At 42.7% G+C, this 17,559-nt stretch overlaps 1 protein-coding gene across 1 annotated transcript in view; it reads right to left on the minus strand.

Annotated features, from left to right (window-relative positions):
• sgcd (sarcoglycan, delta (dystrophin-associated glycoprotein)) overlaps positions 1-17,559 on the minus strand; it is a 406,078-nt gene that overhangs the window by 237,467 nt on the left and 151,052 nt on the right. Inside the window, exon 3 of the mRNA XM_034177860.1 lies at positions 11,689-11,776. Coding sequence (XP_034033751.1) covers positions 11,689-11,776 — 88 coding nt within the window. The remainder of the gene's footprint in view (positions 1-11,688; positions 11,777-17,559) is intronic.

The raw sequence follows: 17,559 nt of genomic DNA on the forward strand, positions 1-17,559 counted from the left end.
ACAACAGTCAGATCTCCTCGGCGACCGGCCTCTCCCCCTTCGAGGCATGTTTGGGGTACCAGCCCCCACTGTTCCCAGCTGTAGAGGGAGAGGTCGAGGTCCCCTCGGTCCAGGCCCACCTCAGAAGGTGCCATCGGGTATGGCGCACTGCCCACTCTGCCCTTCTGAAAGCCCCGACGAGGGCTAAGGACCACGCAGATCGCCGGCGTACCCCGGCCCCTGCATATCAGCCCGGGCAGGAGGTTTGGTTGTCAACCAAGGACATCCCTCTGTCTGTTGAATCCCAGAAAGTGAAAGACAGGTACATCGGACCCTTTTCTATCGCCAAAGTCCTCAGCCCGGCCACAGTGAAGCTGCGTTTGCCAGCTTCACTGCGAATACATCCTGTTTTCCATGTCTCACGGATCAAACCATATCACACCTCCGACCTCTGCACCCTGGGACCTGCGCCGCCTCCTGCCCGGATCATTGATGGAGACCCCGCGTGGACCATCTGCCGGCTCTTGGACATTCGCCGACGGGGCCTGGGTTTCCAATATCTGGTGGACTGGGAGGGGTACGGACCCGAGGAACGCTCATGGGTGAAGAGGAGCTTCATCCTGGACCCAGCCCTCCTGGCCGACTTCTACACCCGACACCCCGACAAGCCTGGTCGGGCACCAGGAGACGCCCGTTGAGGGGGGGGGTCCTGTTGTGTGGGCTGCCCGAAGAGGAGGTACTGCTGGCCCAACACCAGAGGGCACCCTGCCTGAAGGCGGGCTTCAGGCACCAGAGGGCGCAGTCGCCGCCAGGAGCATCTGGAACTTGGATTGACAGCTGTCACTCATCCACTCATCATGACGCACCCATAAAAGCCTGGAGAAGACACCACACCCACGCCGAGAAATCGTCAACCCGTACAGGTAGACTCTCAGCCGTCTTTGCAGCTAAGCTTTTGTTGTGACGTTCATTGCATCTGAGCTGGTAGCTGATAATTTACGCCCCCTGTTGTGGGTCTGATTCATCACACTTTTCACAACATTTGTGTCCCTAAGGTGAATAAGAAGTCTGCGGGTCACAGAGCTTTCTCTTATCATGCCCCTGTTCTGTGGAATGATCTCCAGATTCAGTCAGATTCTGTGAAGACTTTCAAGTCCAGATTTAAGACGCACTTATTTTCCCTTTCATATGGCTAGCATACTGGTACAGTTTTGTTTTACGCTTTTTACTCTTTTAATTCATTTTATTAGTAATTGGAGCGGGCCGCGGCCTCAACTTTACCTAAATTCTGGGTCTTTTAGTGAAGTTTAGGGCTAGTGGCTGGCGATCACCTTAGTATTTCTGTTTTTCTTGTTGTTTAATGCTGACAAATTATATAGTATTTCTTGTCTTTCTTATGCCTGATTCTGTTTTTTCTCTCTGTTTAAGGTGCAGCTCCATCCAGAGATGGGAGTTGTGTTCGTGTTGGCGATTCTCCTGTCCTGTGCGCCAATAGCATTTCTTGTATATTCATCTGTGAATTGTTCTGTGAATTGTTCTGTAATTTATGTTTTGTACCATGGCCCAAGTAGAGGGTCACCCCTTTGAGTCTGGTCTGCTTAAGGTTTCTTCCTCAGAGGGAGTTTTTCCTTACCACTGTTGCTCTGGGGGTTGGTAAGGTTAGACCTTACCTGTGTGAAGCACTTTGAGGCAACTCTGTTGTGATTTGGCACTATATAAATGAAAATAAATTGAAATTGAATTGAAATTAACTATGTGAAGGAGATTGGAGATGTATTGTGGAGCAAGGTTATGGATAGCTTTGTAAGTGGTGATGAGAATTTTGAAGTTAATCCACTGTTTTGTTAATCCAGTGGAGTTTTTGGAGAATGGGAGTGATATGGTGAGTGGTGGGTGTCCTGGTGATGATCCATGCTGCAGAGTTTTGAAGGAGCTGCAGTTTCTGGAGGGATTTGTTGGGGAGGCCAAAGAGAAGAGAGTTGCAGTAGTCAATCCGGCAGGTGACAAGACTGTGAACAAGGATGGCAGTGGTGTGAGAAGTGAGGGAAAGACGAAGACGAGTGACATTGCGGAGGTGGAAGTAGGCAGAGTGGGTGATGTTATTGATGTGGGAGTGAAAGGAAAGGGTGCTGTCGAGGATGACACCCAGACTCTTGACCTGGGGTGAAGGGAGGACAGTGGAGTCATTGATAGGGATAGGAAACCTGTTGGATTTGGAGATAGTGGAGGACGTGCCTACAAGGAGGACTTCAGTTTTGGAGCTACTGAGTTTGAGAAAGTTGGAGGAGAACCAGATGTTGAGTTCCTGTAAACAGAGGGTGAGGGAGGGAGGAGGAAGTGATGAAGAAGGTGTAGTTGAGAGGTACAGCTGGGTGTCATCCGCGTAACAGTGGAAGTGAATATTGTATTTACGGAAGATGGAACCAAGAGGGAGAATGTAGATAATAAAGAGAAGGGGCCCCAGGACAGAGCCCTGAGGCACACTGGCAGAAACAGGGAAAGGGATAGATTTGTGAGATTTGAGCTGAACAAACTGAATGTTAGTTGAATGTTAGTAATCCTCTTATATTCATCTTATCTTTATTCCACGAGTTGTATCACACCCAGTACTAAAATTTAAAGGATGCATTCAACCTCTGACAGTTAGCCTGGCATTTGCAGAAAAGTTGATTAACATTGAGACTGCGGTCAGATAGCACATCAACCGCCGTTTGATATTTTTCCAGCTCAAATGTACCTCAAAAGTAGAGAGCATGTTCGCTTCAGTCACGCTGGCCGTGCAAGTGTCCCCAAGTGTTTCGGAATGCATACATACTGCTGTCAGAGATTTTCCGGTGCACCTTGACCTTGCCCGACTGTACGTCAAATTTTCATTTGGCCAGCATTCGGCCTCTAGTGTGACCTGGTGTGGCGGGGTATTATTCTTACCGCATTCTGACACCAGTCTGGAATTCACTGTCTGTATTTGTTGTTGGTCTGTCATGACTTTATTCTGGAGTATGTGTATGTGTTTGAAATCGTCCCTGTGTGTTCCATCGTGTGCGCTTCTTCCTGACTCCAGTCTCTCCTCTTCTTGTGTGTCAAGCATCTTGCCTCCATTCATTCTCTGTGTCTTGTGTGTTTCCACTTCCCTGTGTACAACCCCAATTCCAATGAAGTTGGGACGTTGTATAAAATGTAAATAAAAACAGAATACAATGATTTGCAAATCCTCTTCAACCTATATTCAATTGAGTACACCACAAAGACAAGATATTTAATGTTCAAACTGATAAACCTTATTGTTTTTTGTGCAAATATTTGCTAATTTTGAAATGGATGCCTGCAACACATTTCAAAAGAGTTAGGACAGGCAACAAAAGACTGGGAAAGTTGATGAATGCTTAAATAACACCTAATTGTAAACAGGTGAGTGTCATGATTGGGTATAAAAAGAGCATCCCTAAAAGGCTCAGCCATTCACAAGCAAAGATGGGGCAAGGATCACCACTTTGTGAACAACTGTATGAAAAAATAGTCCAACAGTTTAAGAACAATGTTTCTCAACGTTCAATTGCAAGGTATTTAGGGATTCCATCATCTACAGTCCATAATATAATCAGAAGATTCAGAGAATCTGGAGAACTTTCTACACGTAAGCGGCAAGACCAAAAACCAACATTGAAAGCCCATGACCTTCGATCCCTCAGGCGGCACTGCATTAAAAAGTGACATCATTGTGTAAAGGATCTTATCGCGTGGGTTCAGGAAGACATTGTCTTCCATTGAAACCATTGTCAGTTAACACAGTTTGTTGCTACATCTACAAGTGCAAGTTAAACCTCTACCATGCAAAAGTGAAAGCCATACATCAACAACATCCAGAAACGCCACCACCTTCTCTGGGCTTGAGCTCATTTGAAATGGACAGACGCAAAGTGGAAAAGTGTGCTATGGTCTGATGAGTCTGCATTTCAAATTGTTTTTGGAAATCATGGATGTTGTGTCCTCCAGACAAAAGAGGAAAAAGACCATCCAGATTGTTACCAGTGCAAAGTTCAAAAACCAGCATCTGTGATACTATGGGGGTGTGTTAGAGCCCATGGTATGGGCAATTTACACATTTGTGATAGCACCATCAATGCTAAAAAGTACATCCAGGTTTTGGACCAACACATGCTGCCATCCAAGCAATGTCTTTTTCAGGGACGTCCCTGCTTATTTCAGCAAGACAATGCCAAGCCACATTCTGCACATGTTACAACAGCGTGGCTTTGTAGTAAAAGAGTGTGGGTACTAGACTGGCCTGCTTGCAGTCCAGACCTGTTACCCACTGAAAATGTGTGGCCCATTATGAAGCGCAAAAGACGACAACGGAGACCCCGGACTGCTGAACAACTGAAGTTGTACATCAAGCAAGAATGGGAAAGAATTCCAGCTACAACAATTAGTGTTCTCAGTTCCCAAACGCTTATTGAGTGTTGTTAGGAGGAAAGGTGATGTAACACAGTGGTAAATATACCACTGTCCCAGCTTTTTTGAAATGTGTTGCAGGCATCCATTTCAAAATGAGCAAATATCTGCACAGAAACAATAAAGTTTATCAGTTTGAACATTAAATATCTTGTCTTTGTGGTGTATTCAATTGAATATAGGTTGAAGAGGATTTGCAAATCAATGTATTCTGTTTTTATTTACATTTCACACAACGTCCCAACTTCACTGGAATTGGGGTTGTATGTTGATCTTTAAAATGGTTAATGGGCTGCATTTATATAATGCTTTTCCATCTGCATCAGATGCTCAAAGCGCTTTACACATCAATGCCTCACATTCACCATGCAAGGTGCCCACTACACACTGGGTGCAACTAGGGGATTAAGGACCTTGAACACGGGCTCTTTCTGCACACCTGTTGTTCATTAGTTCTGTCTTTATAGCCACTCTTTGTTTGCTGTTTGGGTGCAGGTTAATTGTATTGTTATGGCTATCATTGTGAGTGTTAGATGTTACCTTTGCTCCTCGGTTGTAAGTATTTTTGGTGCCTATTGTCTCTACAGTGTTGCAGTATTTTTGTTAATCCTTTACTCCTTGTTCCCTCACTGTCTGTTCACCTCATCTCGGTATGTTGTACACTATATCACCTTGGATTATTAGAGCACCTTGATTTTTGTATTTATACAGCTGAGTCCTGGCTGCCTGCTTTTGGGGTTTACTTTAACTCTGTTCCTGGCCCCAGTCATAACACCATCATTTTGGATTTTTTTTTTTTTAATTCATATTAAGTTGTACAGATATGCTTTGAGTTTCAGTTTAAGGAACACAATTTTATTTATTTATTTATTTTTTTTCATATTGGGATGCCTACATTACTTTTTGTGTCTGAAATGGCAAATTAAAATATGTGAAATACCAAGTGGCCGAACACTTTTTCAAGGCCGTGAACTTGTGAGACAGATGATTGTGATAAGATCAGTCAAACCACTCATGGAGGGGGTCAGTGTTAAACAACACTGTAGCCGGAAATAAAACATGTCAGGACCAAAGGTTCTGTAACATTCAGCACAAAACTTTGAAAAATACTTAAAGGAGACCTGCATTGAAAAAAATGCAGTCAGATTTTTTGAACAAAAAATGACTTACATTTACACGAGATCCTTCTGAATGTAGTAAAGTAAATCTGCAAGCCCAGATCTGTCATTCAATGGAGAAATCTTCATTTGAAAATGACAAATTTACAGCTAACATTTAGCCCTCCGCAAATTGTCGACTCTCATCATGGACACTGCCGAGACGTCACGGACAAGACCCTCTCCCAGCATGCATTGCGCCAATTGTAATTTGTGGATTTCCGTCAGTTTGCATCTGCACCTTTTTCTTGTCTTATACGGAAGGATCTACTTTTTTTAAAACTTCATATTGTCTTGCGGCACGTTTGGTGAGTACATTTCTTTTATTTGTGCTTGAAAATTATTTTGGGGACTTTTTCATACGCCCGTTTGATTGAGTGGTGTCGCAATGAAAATCTACTGTCTTTCGCCTCCGGTACCATCGCGGGATATGGAGGCGAGACCCGCAAAGAATCCCAGTCATTAAAAATATATAAACCTCTCTCAGTGTCCATGGAGCTCCGGGGCTCTGATTGCCGAGACTTGCGGTGCTGTGGATTTTGCCGCAACACGTCTGTCCTTGCAGCAACAGGTGTACTGGCCACTTCGCATTAAAACAGCGAGCGTAATCTCAGGACTTGTGCCAAGTGTGCTGCAGCTCTATTCAGTAGACAGAGAGGTGATGCCGGTGTTGTGCGCTGAATCTGACACAACACCGGCTGCAAAGCAGACACGGGCGGTGTGAGTGGCCCGTGTTGGCGGTTAACGAGCTCGTTAACGAGCCCACAGACTTAATAAGCGCAGTGGAGGCAGAGAGCGGGAGAGGAAGAACGGCGCCCGCTGTCGATGTCGTTGCTGATCTGAGCACACAGATCTGTATCTCACATTCATTGCAGCTTACTTTTGGATGTTGAAACCAGGACGTGTATAAGTAACATTACTAACAGATAAAATCAATTTCAATGCAGGATCGGACTGAAGGCGGGAGCGCGTTGTCTTGTCCCTGTGGTCATGGAAATGATACAGCTGTACAAACTGTTTTCACAGAGGGCTAAATTTTAGCTGCAAATTTGTCATTTTTAAACAAAGATTTCTCCGCTGAATTACAAATTTGGGCTTACAGATTTACTTTACTGCATTCACAAGGGTCTTATAAATACATATCAGCTATTTCTTTCTGAAATCTGACCACATTTATTTCAATGCAGGTCTACTTTAAGTTGCTACAACTGTGACTCCCTCTATTGCAAACAAGAAATAGTAAAACCCTCCAAATTGAATGGGTTTGTCTCACAGAGAAGCAAAAAGAACTCTGTGCCCTGGGAGACTGATTGACAACCGGAACAATTGGTTCTGTCATTCTCCATCTGAGATGTGAGGATCCTCATACATGAGCGCCGCGCCGTTGTCCTCCTCTTCACATCCGGAAGGCAAATGTCACTGCACTTTGTAAAGCAACACACATTTCCTACGTGTGTTTACACAAAGTGATTTCCCTTCACTGATGCCTGACAAGTCTATTAGAGTGTGACAGACGGTCAGTAGGGAAATGTGAAGGAATAATTCCCAAATCACAGAGTTATGGAGGAGTGCTGAGGCCTGTGTTGGCACAGTCAATTGAAGCAGGAGCAGTCTGGTGTAACTGGATTACCGGGAACCAGATGGCTCAAACTCCATTAAATTTGTTGATTTTTTTTTTTAACATCAGTCACCAACATGGAAAAATTCCTTTAAAGTAAAGCAGACCACCTAGCACCCTAGTGGTTAATACACTCAACAAAAATATAAACGCAACACTTTTGGTTTTGCTCCCATTTTGTATGAGATGAACTCAAAGATCTAAAACTTTTTCCACATACACAATATCACCATTTCCCTCAAATATTGTTCACAAACCAGTCTAAATCTGTGATAGTGAGCACTTCTCCTTTGCTGAGATAATCCATCCCACCTCACAGGTGTGCCATATCAAGATACTGATTAGACACCATGATTAGCGCACAGGTGTGCCTTAGACTGCCCACAATAAAAGGCCACTCTGAAAGGTGCAGTTTTATCACACAGCACAATGCCACAGATGTTGCAAGATTTGAGGGCGCGTGCAATTGGCATGCTGACAGCAGGAATGTCAACCAGAGCTGTTGCTCGTGTATTGAATGTTCATTTCTCTACCATAAGCCGTCTCCAAAGGCGTTTCAGAGAATTTGGCAGTACATCCAACCAGCCTCACAACCGCAGACCACTTGTAACCACACCAGCCCAGGACCTCCACATCCAGGATGTTCACCTCCAAGATCGTCTGAGACCAGCCACTCGGACAGCTGCTGAAACAATCGGTTTGCATAACCAAAGAATTTCTGCACAAACTGTCAGAAACCGTCTCAGGGAAGCTCATCTGCATGCTCGTCGTCCTCATCGGGGTCTCGACCTGACTCCAGTTCATCGTCATAACCGACTTGAGTGGGCAAATGCTCACATTCGCTGGCATTTGGCACGCTGGAGAGGTGTTATCTTCACAGATGAATCCCGGTTCACACTGTCCAGGGCAGATGGCAGACAGCGTGTGTGGCATCGTGTGGGTGAGCGGTTTTCTGATGTCAATGTTGTGGATCGAGTGGCCCATGGTGGCAGTGGGGTTATGGTATGGGCAGGCGTCTGTTATGGACGAAGAACACAGGTGCATTTTATTGATGGCATTTTGAATGCACAGAGATACCGTGACGAGATCCTGAGGCCCATTGTTGTGCCATACATCCAAGAACATCACCTCATGTTGCAGCAGGATAATGCACGGTCCCATGTTGGAGGATCTGTACACAATTCTTGGAAGCTAAAAATGTCCCAGTTCTTGCATGGCCGGCATACTCACCGGACATGTCACCCATTGAGCATGTTTGGGATGCTCTGGACCGGCGTATACAACAGCGTGTACCAGTTCCTGCCAATATCCAGCAACTTCGCACAGCCATTGAAGAGGAGTGGACCAACATTCCACAGGCCACAATTGACAACCTGATCAACTCTATGCAAAAGAGATGTGTTGCACTGCATGAGGCAAATGGTGGTCACACCAGATACTGACCGGTATCCCCCCCAATAAAACAAAACTGCACCTTTCAGAGTGGCCTTTTATTGTTATATTTTTGTTGAGTAAAGGTCACTATGAACAAGTGATGCACCTAATATTTTTTTTATATTACTGAATTTACCTATTTTTATTACTAAGTTACTATAACAACATATTTACTCAAATAATTTTTTTCCATCTGCATCTGAGGGACCTCCAAAAATGACATTTTGTGTCTTATGGAAGACATGTCTCACAGTATCTCCTTTCATGTCATTCTTTTTTCACTTTTTTTTTCCTTCCACCTGTCTGCATATATAGTTATGATAATGCCACACTGGCAGAACCATTTATGTACATTAATACACATATATGCAATTTATTCTTGCAAGACAGAAGGTATGTAGTGCCTGAGTGAATGTGGTGTGCGCGTGTGACCCCCATCTACTCTTCCTGATCAGCCTACAACATCCTACTCAAAGCCAACCGACAACTTCTATCAGCAAGGGCCGACCACCAAAACTACACAAAAACAGACAAGAAAGAAAGACAAGTGGTGAAGACAATAACGGTAAAGTGATGAGAAGTGAGACACTCAGGAGACGGGGCCCCAAGCATACAACTTACCAGGACAAACAACCACACATGAACAAGTAGTGACAACAACAGTCTGTTGTCTAATTAGTAAGCATCCATACCTTAATCTAGGGCACCAGAGTCTTGATCCCCTTGAGAGCACCCAAACCTGAATTGTGGTGACACCCACAAACACACAACCATCCACACACAGAGATCCAAATCACAGCTAAATATCCGATTACTACTGTGGCTGGTTTGTTGGGCCAAGACAAAAGTACAGAACCTTACTATATGACGTGGACCACTCTGGCATATCATAAGCCATACAGCCGACTGCACGCAACAGATGGAAATGGGTCCAGGACGCAGGGCCTCAGGAGAAACCAGGAGAAAAAGGGCAGCAGAAGGGTACAGGGGCCAGGAAGGGCAGCCACCAGATCCACTGGGGCAGTCTGATGAACCACCAGGGGAACGGTCCGGTTGTGCCTGAACGCACCTCACACTCCACCAGCACAGCCAGCAGGACCCCCCCCCAAGCTCCCACAGCCCCTAATCCACCACCCACCCAGGATCCCACCCCAAACACCAAAGCCCTAGATTGGGCGAGGGAGACCACCCCCAACCCAGAGCCCCAGACATCCCCAGCCACCCGGGGCCAATCCCACATGCCACACTCCAACCCCACCATAGCTGTTATAATCAATCACCCTTAATGTGTGCGACCCCCTAAGTGAGCAAAGATAAAGTGTTGCATTAAAAGCAGGGCAGGAAATGTCAGGTGCCAGACTCCACTGCACCACAGCCTGCCCTGCAAACCCACCACTGCCTTGTGACCCTGACTCTTAATTAGAGAATGTGTTTACTAAATGTGTAGAAATAAAGTGTGTGCATTAAAACGGCAGGGCAGGAGTGGCGGATGGAGATCACGTTCTTTTTTCACTTTATCATTGGAACATGAGGTATTCTTTAAATTATTTTAATACCAGAGAACCCAGAAACATCAATTTTGAATTATCTCAACAGTGACTGTTGAGATAATTCAATGTCTCCACAAGTCCAACATTTCACCACACACAGATACAGTTCTGTCACTGAAACCCTCAGTTGTGTTAATCCAGGACAGTCACAAACCCAATGATCATGATGTACACTGCCTTGATAAAGTACTGGACCCCTTGGAATTTCACATATTTTAATTTGCTTATGCCATTTGAAATACACAAAGTAATCCAGCCTTTGCAATATATAAAAGTTTCTAAAATTATCCTTCCTAAACTCAAAGCAGCCAGATCCCGTCAGATCTCAGAAGCTAAGCAGTGGGGAGCCTGGTTAGTACTTGAATGGGAGACCTCTTCGGAACACCAGGGGCTGTGTGTGTTTCTCCAGTGTCAGGAAGGACATCCAGCGTAAAACCTGTGCCACATACCAATGTGGATCTGGCTGTATCTGCTGTCATGAGCCCGAACAAATGGGAGCCACCGAAAGAACAACAACAACAACAACAATAAATTAAATAAAAATATAAAAGCCAAGATGATATATTGCATAAGTAATGTTCCCTTTTGGTAAAACACAAGTAAATCATGTTTTATTCCCAGTTTTCTACAGACAAGTCAGGGGATGGATACATGAACATTTCCAAGTAACTGAATATGTCTTGGACTTTATTTACATCAGTTATGAAGAAATACAAAACTCTATGGTAAATCTGTGTGAAGTAGGCAGTTAGCTTCATCGTGAAGTGGACCAGAGAAGGATTTTCTTTCACCAAAACATCAAATCCAGTCTTGCTTCTCAGATGTAGCGTTTGACCATTTACACCTGAACCTGCGGGTCCTCTTTTTTAAGAAAAACCTCCCCTATGCCACTTCATCATGAAGCTGTATAACTGGTGATGCAAAATGCTAAACTTACACTATGCATAATTTCTCCAATCACAGCCAGAGAAGCCTATGACGTCTTGGTTGTCTGGGTGTCTTGGTGGCTTTCCTCACTCATTTTTTGAAACCGTCTACGCCATACAGATTTACAGTATGGGACTCATGGAGTACCATACTTGTATTTCTTCATAATTAATGTAAATAAAGTCCAAGACATATTCAGTGACTTGGAAATGTTCATATATCCATCCCCTGACTTGTCTGGAGAAAGCTCACAACAAAACTGATGATTTACATGTGTTATACTAAATGGGGCCATTGCTTATGCAACCTATCATCTTGGCTTTTACTGTATATTTTTATTTAATTGATATTAACTTGTAGAGATTTTCTTTGCTTTTGAGTTTTAGGAAGATAATTTCAGATTTTTTTTTTTATATTAAGAAGCCTGAATTACTTTTTGTATTTGAAATGGTATAACCAAATTAAAATGTGTAAAATATCAAGGGGTTGAATACTTTTTCAAGGCACTGCAGTGGTTTAAGATAGTCAGTAAAGCTGACTGGGGCATTGTGGGTGTTATTCTGTGTCGTACCTGCTACAAGTTGTGTGAGCAGCTGGTTGTTACTGTTCATGATATTAACCGACACATTTCTGGACGATTGCAGGAACAGCGGGCGACCCTGTGGAGAGACAGACACAGTAATTTAGTCTCATGTGTTTCCATACACCATCAGTTTATTTGCTTTTTTTGTCACTGATTGTTATACAGGGCAACAACACAATTTCTTTGGAGAACACATGGTCCTGATCTCTCACAACTGCAGCATCATAGAACATTTTTTGTGACTCAAATGAATGAATATATTAAACTACATTCGTGCATTATCTCATGCTGTACTTCCAAAGTCACAAGCCTGTTGCTAATTTGCAAGAATGCCTGACTGTAATATTTCTGGAAAAAAAAGTCCACAAACAGCCCTTTGGAGAAGTGAAGAAGATAACAATCAAAAACAAAACAAGTCACTTTCAAGGATTTCCATAAATGAGATTCACAATTTAAAGTATATAGTATATAGTATAGTGACACAGGGTATTTTTAAGCCCCCATCACACATGCGGTCTCGGCTCCACGTCGACACTGCACTCCTCGGCTGCTGTTGGAGGTGAGATTCATGTTTATTAATGCTGTCATGGCCTGGCACAACAGTTGCATGTCATATCTTCGACAGAGTTAGAAGGTGATCATATATTACAAGGTGAGATCCGTTCAGCTTACAGCCTGACATATGCAATGACGCGTTACTGTGCACCACAGAGGGGCAGCTGCCCGTGTCATATACAGATATGATGGAGACAATAGTTCACATTATTTACATCACCCATGGGAAGGAGTAGACAAAGATCTGTTCTGTAAGGTCTATTGTGGATATAACAGCCTGTTCAGATTTGCAGTGGCGTGCGCACAGTAGCGCATGTTGCTTTCGGTTTGATAGCCACTGTTCATATTCACTGTACATGATAATAATTCTTAATTACCGTTTCTCGGCATGTGACATGCATTTTAGCAAACACAGAAATTTCACAATGGCCGACAGAGTGGAGTGAGCACTGCTATGTCCGATAATGAAACTTTTGAGCTTTTATTTGAAAGTGATGGCTCGGATTTACATAGGATGTACAGAGAGGAGATGACACACTTCACCCCAGAACTCTTAACTTTTCTGTCGGATTTTGGATACAAATGTCTGCTGACTCTGCTGTCTGTGTCCCAGGACACTATGTTACTGTGTCATGAATGTGCACATAGAACATGTCCATGATGCTGTTTTTAAAGGTTGCCTGAAAATGCAAATGTATTTCTTGCATTGGAAAAAGTAAGAATTTGTTACTTTCCAGAGCTAATGTACTTTCTGTCCATTTTTGTCTTCTTCTTTTTCTTCTTCTTCACAATGTGTCATGCTACGGAGCAGCACACTGTTGTAACCATGCTGCAGTGACCGCCGTGAATGTACACGCAGAACTCTGCTGTTTTTCAGGCTGTCTGATCACACATGTGTATTTATTACATTTTTCACAGTTATATCAGTGACAACACATATAAGCTTGCAGAAAGATGAGCCTCTAGCAGAGACTGTAGCAGAGGCTGCATTCATGACTAATGGACACATTGTCTTCTCATAGTGGAGAGAGGCTGCTGCTTTTACCATGACTACATCAAAATGAACAGTTATCATTTAAAAATAAGTCATCATAACATGACATCAGACTTATGTAAACTTTGCAATTAATCTGCAGTTCCGTTCTTAAAGTTAGCAGCTACATTCCATTGAACAGCACACTGGGTCATTTTATCAAAACTACATGAACACTATCAAAAACAAATGAAAAAAATGAGTACTGACAAGTACTGTGTTTTCCACAGTCTCCATAGCTGTTTGTTTGTGAATGTCGTAGACATTCAGACCAGTCATGGAAATGCACAACGTAATCCTGGTGTATCATTAGATGATCATTAATAAGGAATTTAATATGTTATTACCAATATGATCAAACTTCTTGCTGTCTGGAAACAATTTAGAATTTCAACCCAAGGGGGAGAAATTCAAGGGATCAGATGTTATGACCAAACTTTGGTACATTTGGAAGATATTTGCAAGAAATATCATGGCTGTTAATGTAAAATAGGTCACAGGTAATCTCTAAACACAATCTATCTTATTTTAGTCTTACTTCTATTTTGTCATTTGATTTTTAAATGGACCACACTGAAATAAGTGTTTTCACATTCATGTGTCATCCACATATTTTTAATGTATTTACAATTATATCATGCACTTACATTGAACTTACTAAATAAAATCATATACGTATGCACACATACGAGGTCTGTCCATAAAGTATCGTACCTTTTTATTTTTTTCAAAAACTATATGGATTTCATTCATATGTTTTTAAGTCAGACAGGCTTGAACCCTCGTGCGCATGCGTGAGTTTTTCCACGCCTGTCGGTGACGTCATTCGCCTGTGAGCACGCCTTGTGGAAGGAGTGGTCCCGCCCCCTCGTCGGATTTTCATTGTCTGGAAATGGCGGAATGAAAAGGATTTTTTTTCCATCAGAATTTTTTCAGAAGCTGTTAGAGACTGGCACCTGGAAACCATTCGAAAAATTTATCTGGCTTTCAGTGAAAATTTTACGGGCTTCACAGAGAATAAGGACTTTAACTACAGCTTTAAGGACCCCTTTAAGGACGGTCGGTGCGCCGCGCTGCGAGCTGCGACGATGCGGCACAAACCACTGGATCATTTCTAAGCTGATGGCTCTGTGGATACGAGACCATCGTGTGCTCTTTCTCTGGTTATCACAAGACCTGAACATCAGCCATTTTCCGGCAGATTTCACTTTTAACAAGAGATTGTTAAAAATCCGACAAGGGGGCAGGACCACTCCTTCCACAAGGCGTGCTCACAGGCGAATGACGTCACCGACAGGCGTGGAAAAACTCACGCATGCGCACGAGGTTTCAAGTATGTCTGACGTAAAAACATATGAAAGAAATCCATATAGTTTTTTAAAAAAATAAAAAGGACCGTTAATTTATGGACAGACCACGTACACATACACAGATGCCACTTCACTTTTAATATATAGATCATTTACCGCCCCTGCTGGAGTGTTACGAGCTAAAATCCATTGTTTCTCCAAAAAATGAGTCCTATCAACATTCTGTTTTGGCGGCATTCATCCTTGATCCAAAATACATAAGCATACCAAACGGTAAATGTTAGTTCTACACAGTGTTTCCTTGATAAGTAGGTACACACATGCATGCATGCGTGCATGCATTCAGATACACAGACACCGCTTCTCTTTGAATATACTGATTATTTACTACCCCCTACTGGAACGGCATATGAGTCCAGAATGTAATTATCAGAGATCATTGTTCAGTTTTTAGCTAATCTCCGTAGTTTCTCCAAAATATTAGTCCTATCGATGTTCCCTTTTGGCGGCCTCCATCCTTACCCAAAATACTGTACATAAGCTTGCCAAATGGCAAATGTCAGCTCTCCCCATTTTTTGCTTGTGATCTAAGTTATATGCAAGCATGCATGCATGCATGCTTGCATACACATCAGACAAATAGGCCACTTGGCTATTATGGGGCCCGCTTATAGATAGAAGGACCCTGAAAGGTGAGGACTGGCTCTGTTGCGAAATTGCATATAGGTTGAAAAGAGCTTGTTTGCCTGTTTTGTTTATTTCCAAATTCCAACGACGACCTCAGCTTGTTCAAGTTTGAGTTCAATTTTGGAATATATGGAAGTGTGGCAAAAGTCAGACACTTCAACTTGTACAGTACATGTACGACCTGCAAATATAACCACTGCACTCTGGCTTCTGTTGCGGGAACATCTTTTGTTCTTGGGGAATGATGTTTTACCCTCTGCACAACACCACCTGCTGGCCACCGTTTTACACACACACACACACACACACACACACACACACACACACACACACACACACACACACACACACACACACACACACACACACACACACACACACACACACACACACACACACATACAGAGTGAACACAGTCACAACATTCAGAATTCTCAGATCTTTCCATTTCCCAGGGAACACTGCTGCGGTCTGTGATGTTCATCATGTAGGACGCTGTACTCTTTCTGTGCTGACTAATCTCCAAGCCTCAGTCAACTTCATAATTAGAGATAACGGCTTGCCTACTGTGCACGACTGAGAGCCGATGAGTGGATATGTGATGTGTGCGTCTGCTTCAGATAACATTATAGCTTGTACCAAATATATTGAAGTTCACACAGTAAACACAGCCAATGTATGTTGCACAAGCAATAACGTGTCCCAAATACAGCATGATAAGCTTTGAATACACACACAGAAGTGGGGAAATCATGGAGCTGTAGAAGATGACAAAATTGACTATGGAATCATTTGAGCATGTCAAATTGACAAGTGCACTTTTCTCTTTTAAGCTTCTCTGACTGAGTTAAACTCTGCTGACTTTCAAACACTCAATACCTCAGTGAAGTGGAATGGCAACAAAAATGTTTCAATCACACCACATCTGGGTGTGGGGTATTGTTGTGGAGTCCAGAATTATTGGCGCCTTTGTCGGTGAGGAAAGGTTCACTGACCTTGACTTTGCAGATGATGCTGTGATTTTCAATGAATTATCTGATTCACGGTAATTAAGCTTTTAATGACTTCCTGGACTTATCCACCAGATGTCTACCTCTTTGTAGTAAAAGTAAAAGAATTTGTTGAGAGATTCACTTATTGCTTACTTCACGCCTCAGAGTCCTCTGCTTTTCAGAATGACAGACAACTGGGAACAGCTTGCAAAGTCATGTGGTCACTGGACACAGGTGTTTCACAATGTTGATATCTTTTCATGAAAATAAATATGATTACAGTCCTGGTGCTTCCTGTTGTGCTGTGTGAGACTTTGATACAAACAAGTGACCTAATGTGAGGACTAGATTCTTTGGTACTGCTCCAAAAGCTTTGTGCCGAGTAAGCCATTATTTAGGTGAACTCAAATTAGTTGTACTACTTCATCATGAGGAAACATCAGCTGTAACACTGTTGCCCATTCTCCTTACCACAAATAGGACAAATTGGTACAGAGTGCATTGCGTCATCAACATCGTTTCTTTTTTTTTTAGCCAATCAACACACTCCTGGTAGCATTAATACTCTGACAATTTTCACGTAGCAGGGCATAGCTGATGTGCTTTTTTTTTTAAATTATTTTGGTGTTTGTTTACCGTTACTTGGTTAACAACTGAAGTGTGCTTGTCAGATTTGTCATAAACACACGATTGCCTTAATCCAATTAAACCTGTCAGATTATGCCATTTATATGATCACATTAATAATCCAGTAACTCCAAAAAAATCAGCTAATGATTCATTTAGTAGAGGATGAAAATGTGGTCATCGCTCTGGAGATGGCATCAAAAGGAATATAGGGCCCGACCGATATGGACTTTTGGGGGGGCTGATAGTGATATAATATCGGGAAGAAAAGAATATATATATATATATATATATATATATAGACATACACATATACACACACAAAACAATCGCAATGATTCTCTGAACAATTCATTATCAAACACTTATGATGAAAAAATATAACTGAGGTTTTATGATTTGCACTTTAAACATGAACTACAGTGCCCACCAAAAGTATTGGTCCCCTTCACACTTTTTTGTGTGAAATACCAATGGATACCAATGGTCCCAACACTTTTGGAGGGCACTTTACATTAGAAATGAGTATAAATATAACCAACAACCAATCATCATACATCAAGCTGCCTTCACTTAAATTCACAGTCTCCAGGTTGCATAAAATACATTTCTTGTCTATTTTAGCCGTACCTAGACGACGGCACAGTGGCCACTT

This window comes from Thalassophryne amazonica, chromosome 9, assembly GCF_902500255.1.
Source record: "Thalassophryne amazonica chromosome 9, fThaAma1.1, whole genome shotgun sequence".
NCBI classification, from domain to species: domain Eukaryota; kingdom Metazoa; phylum Chordata; class Actinopteri; order Batrachoidiformes; family Batrachoididae; genus Thalassophryne; species Thalassophryne amazonica.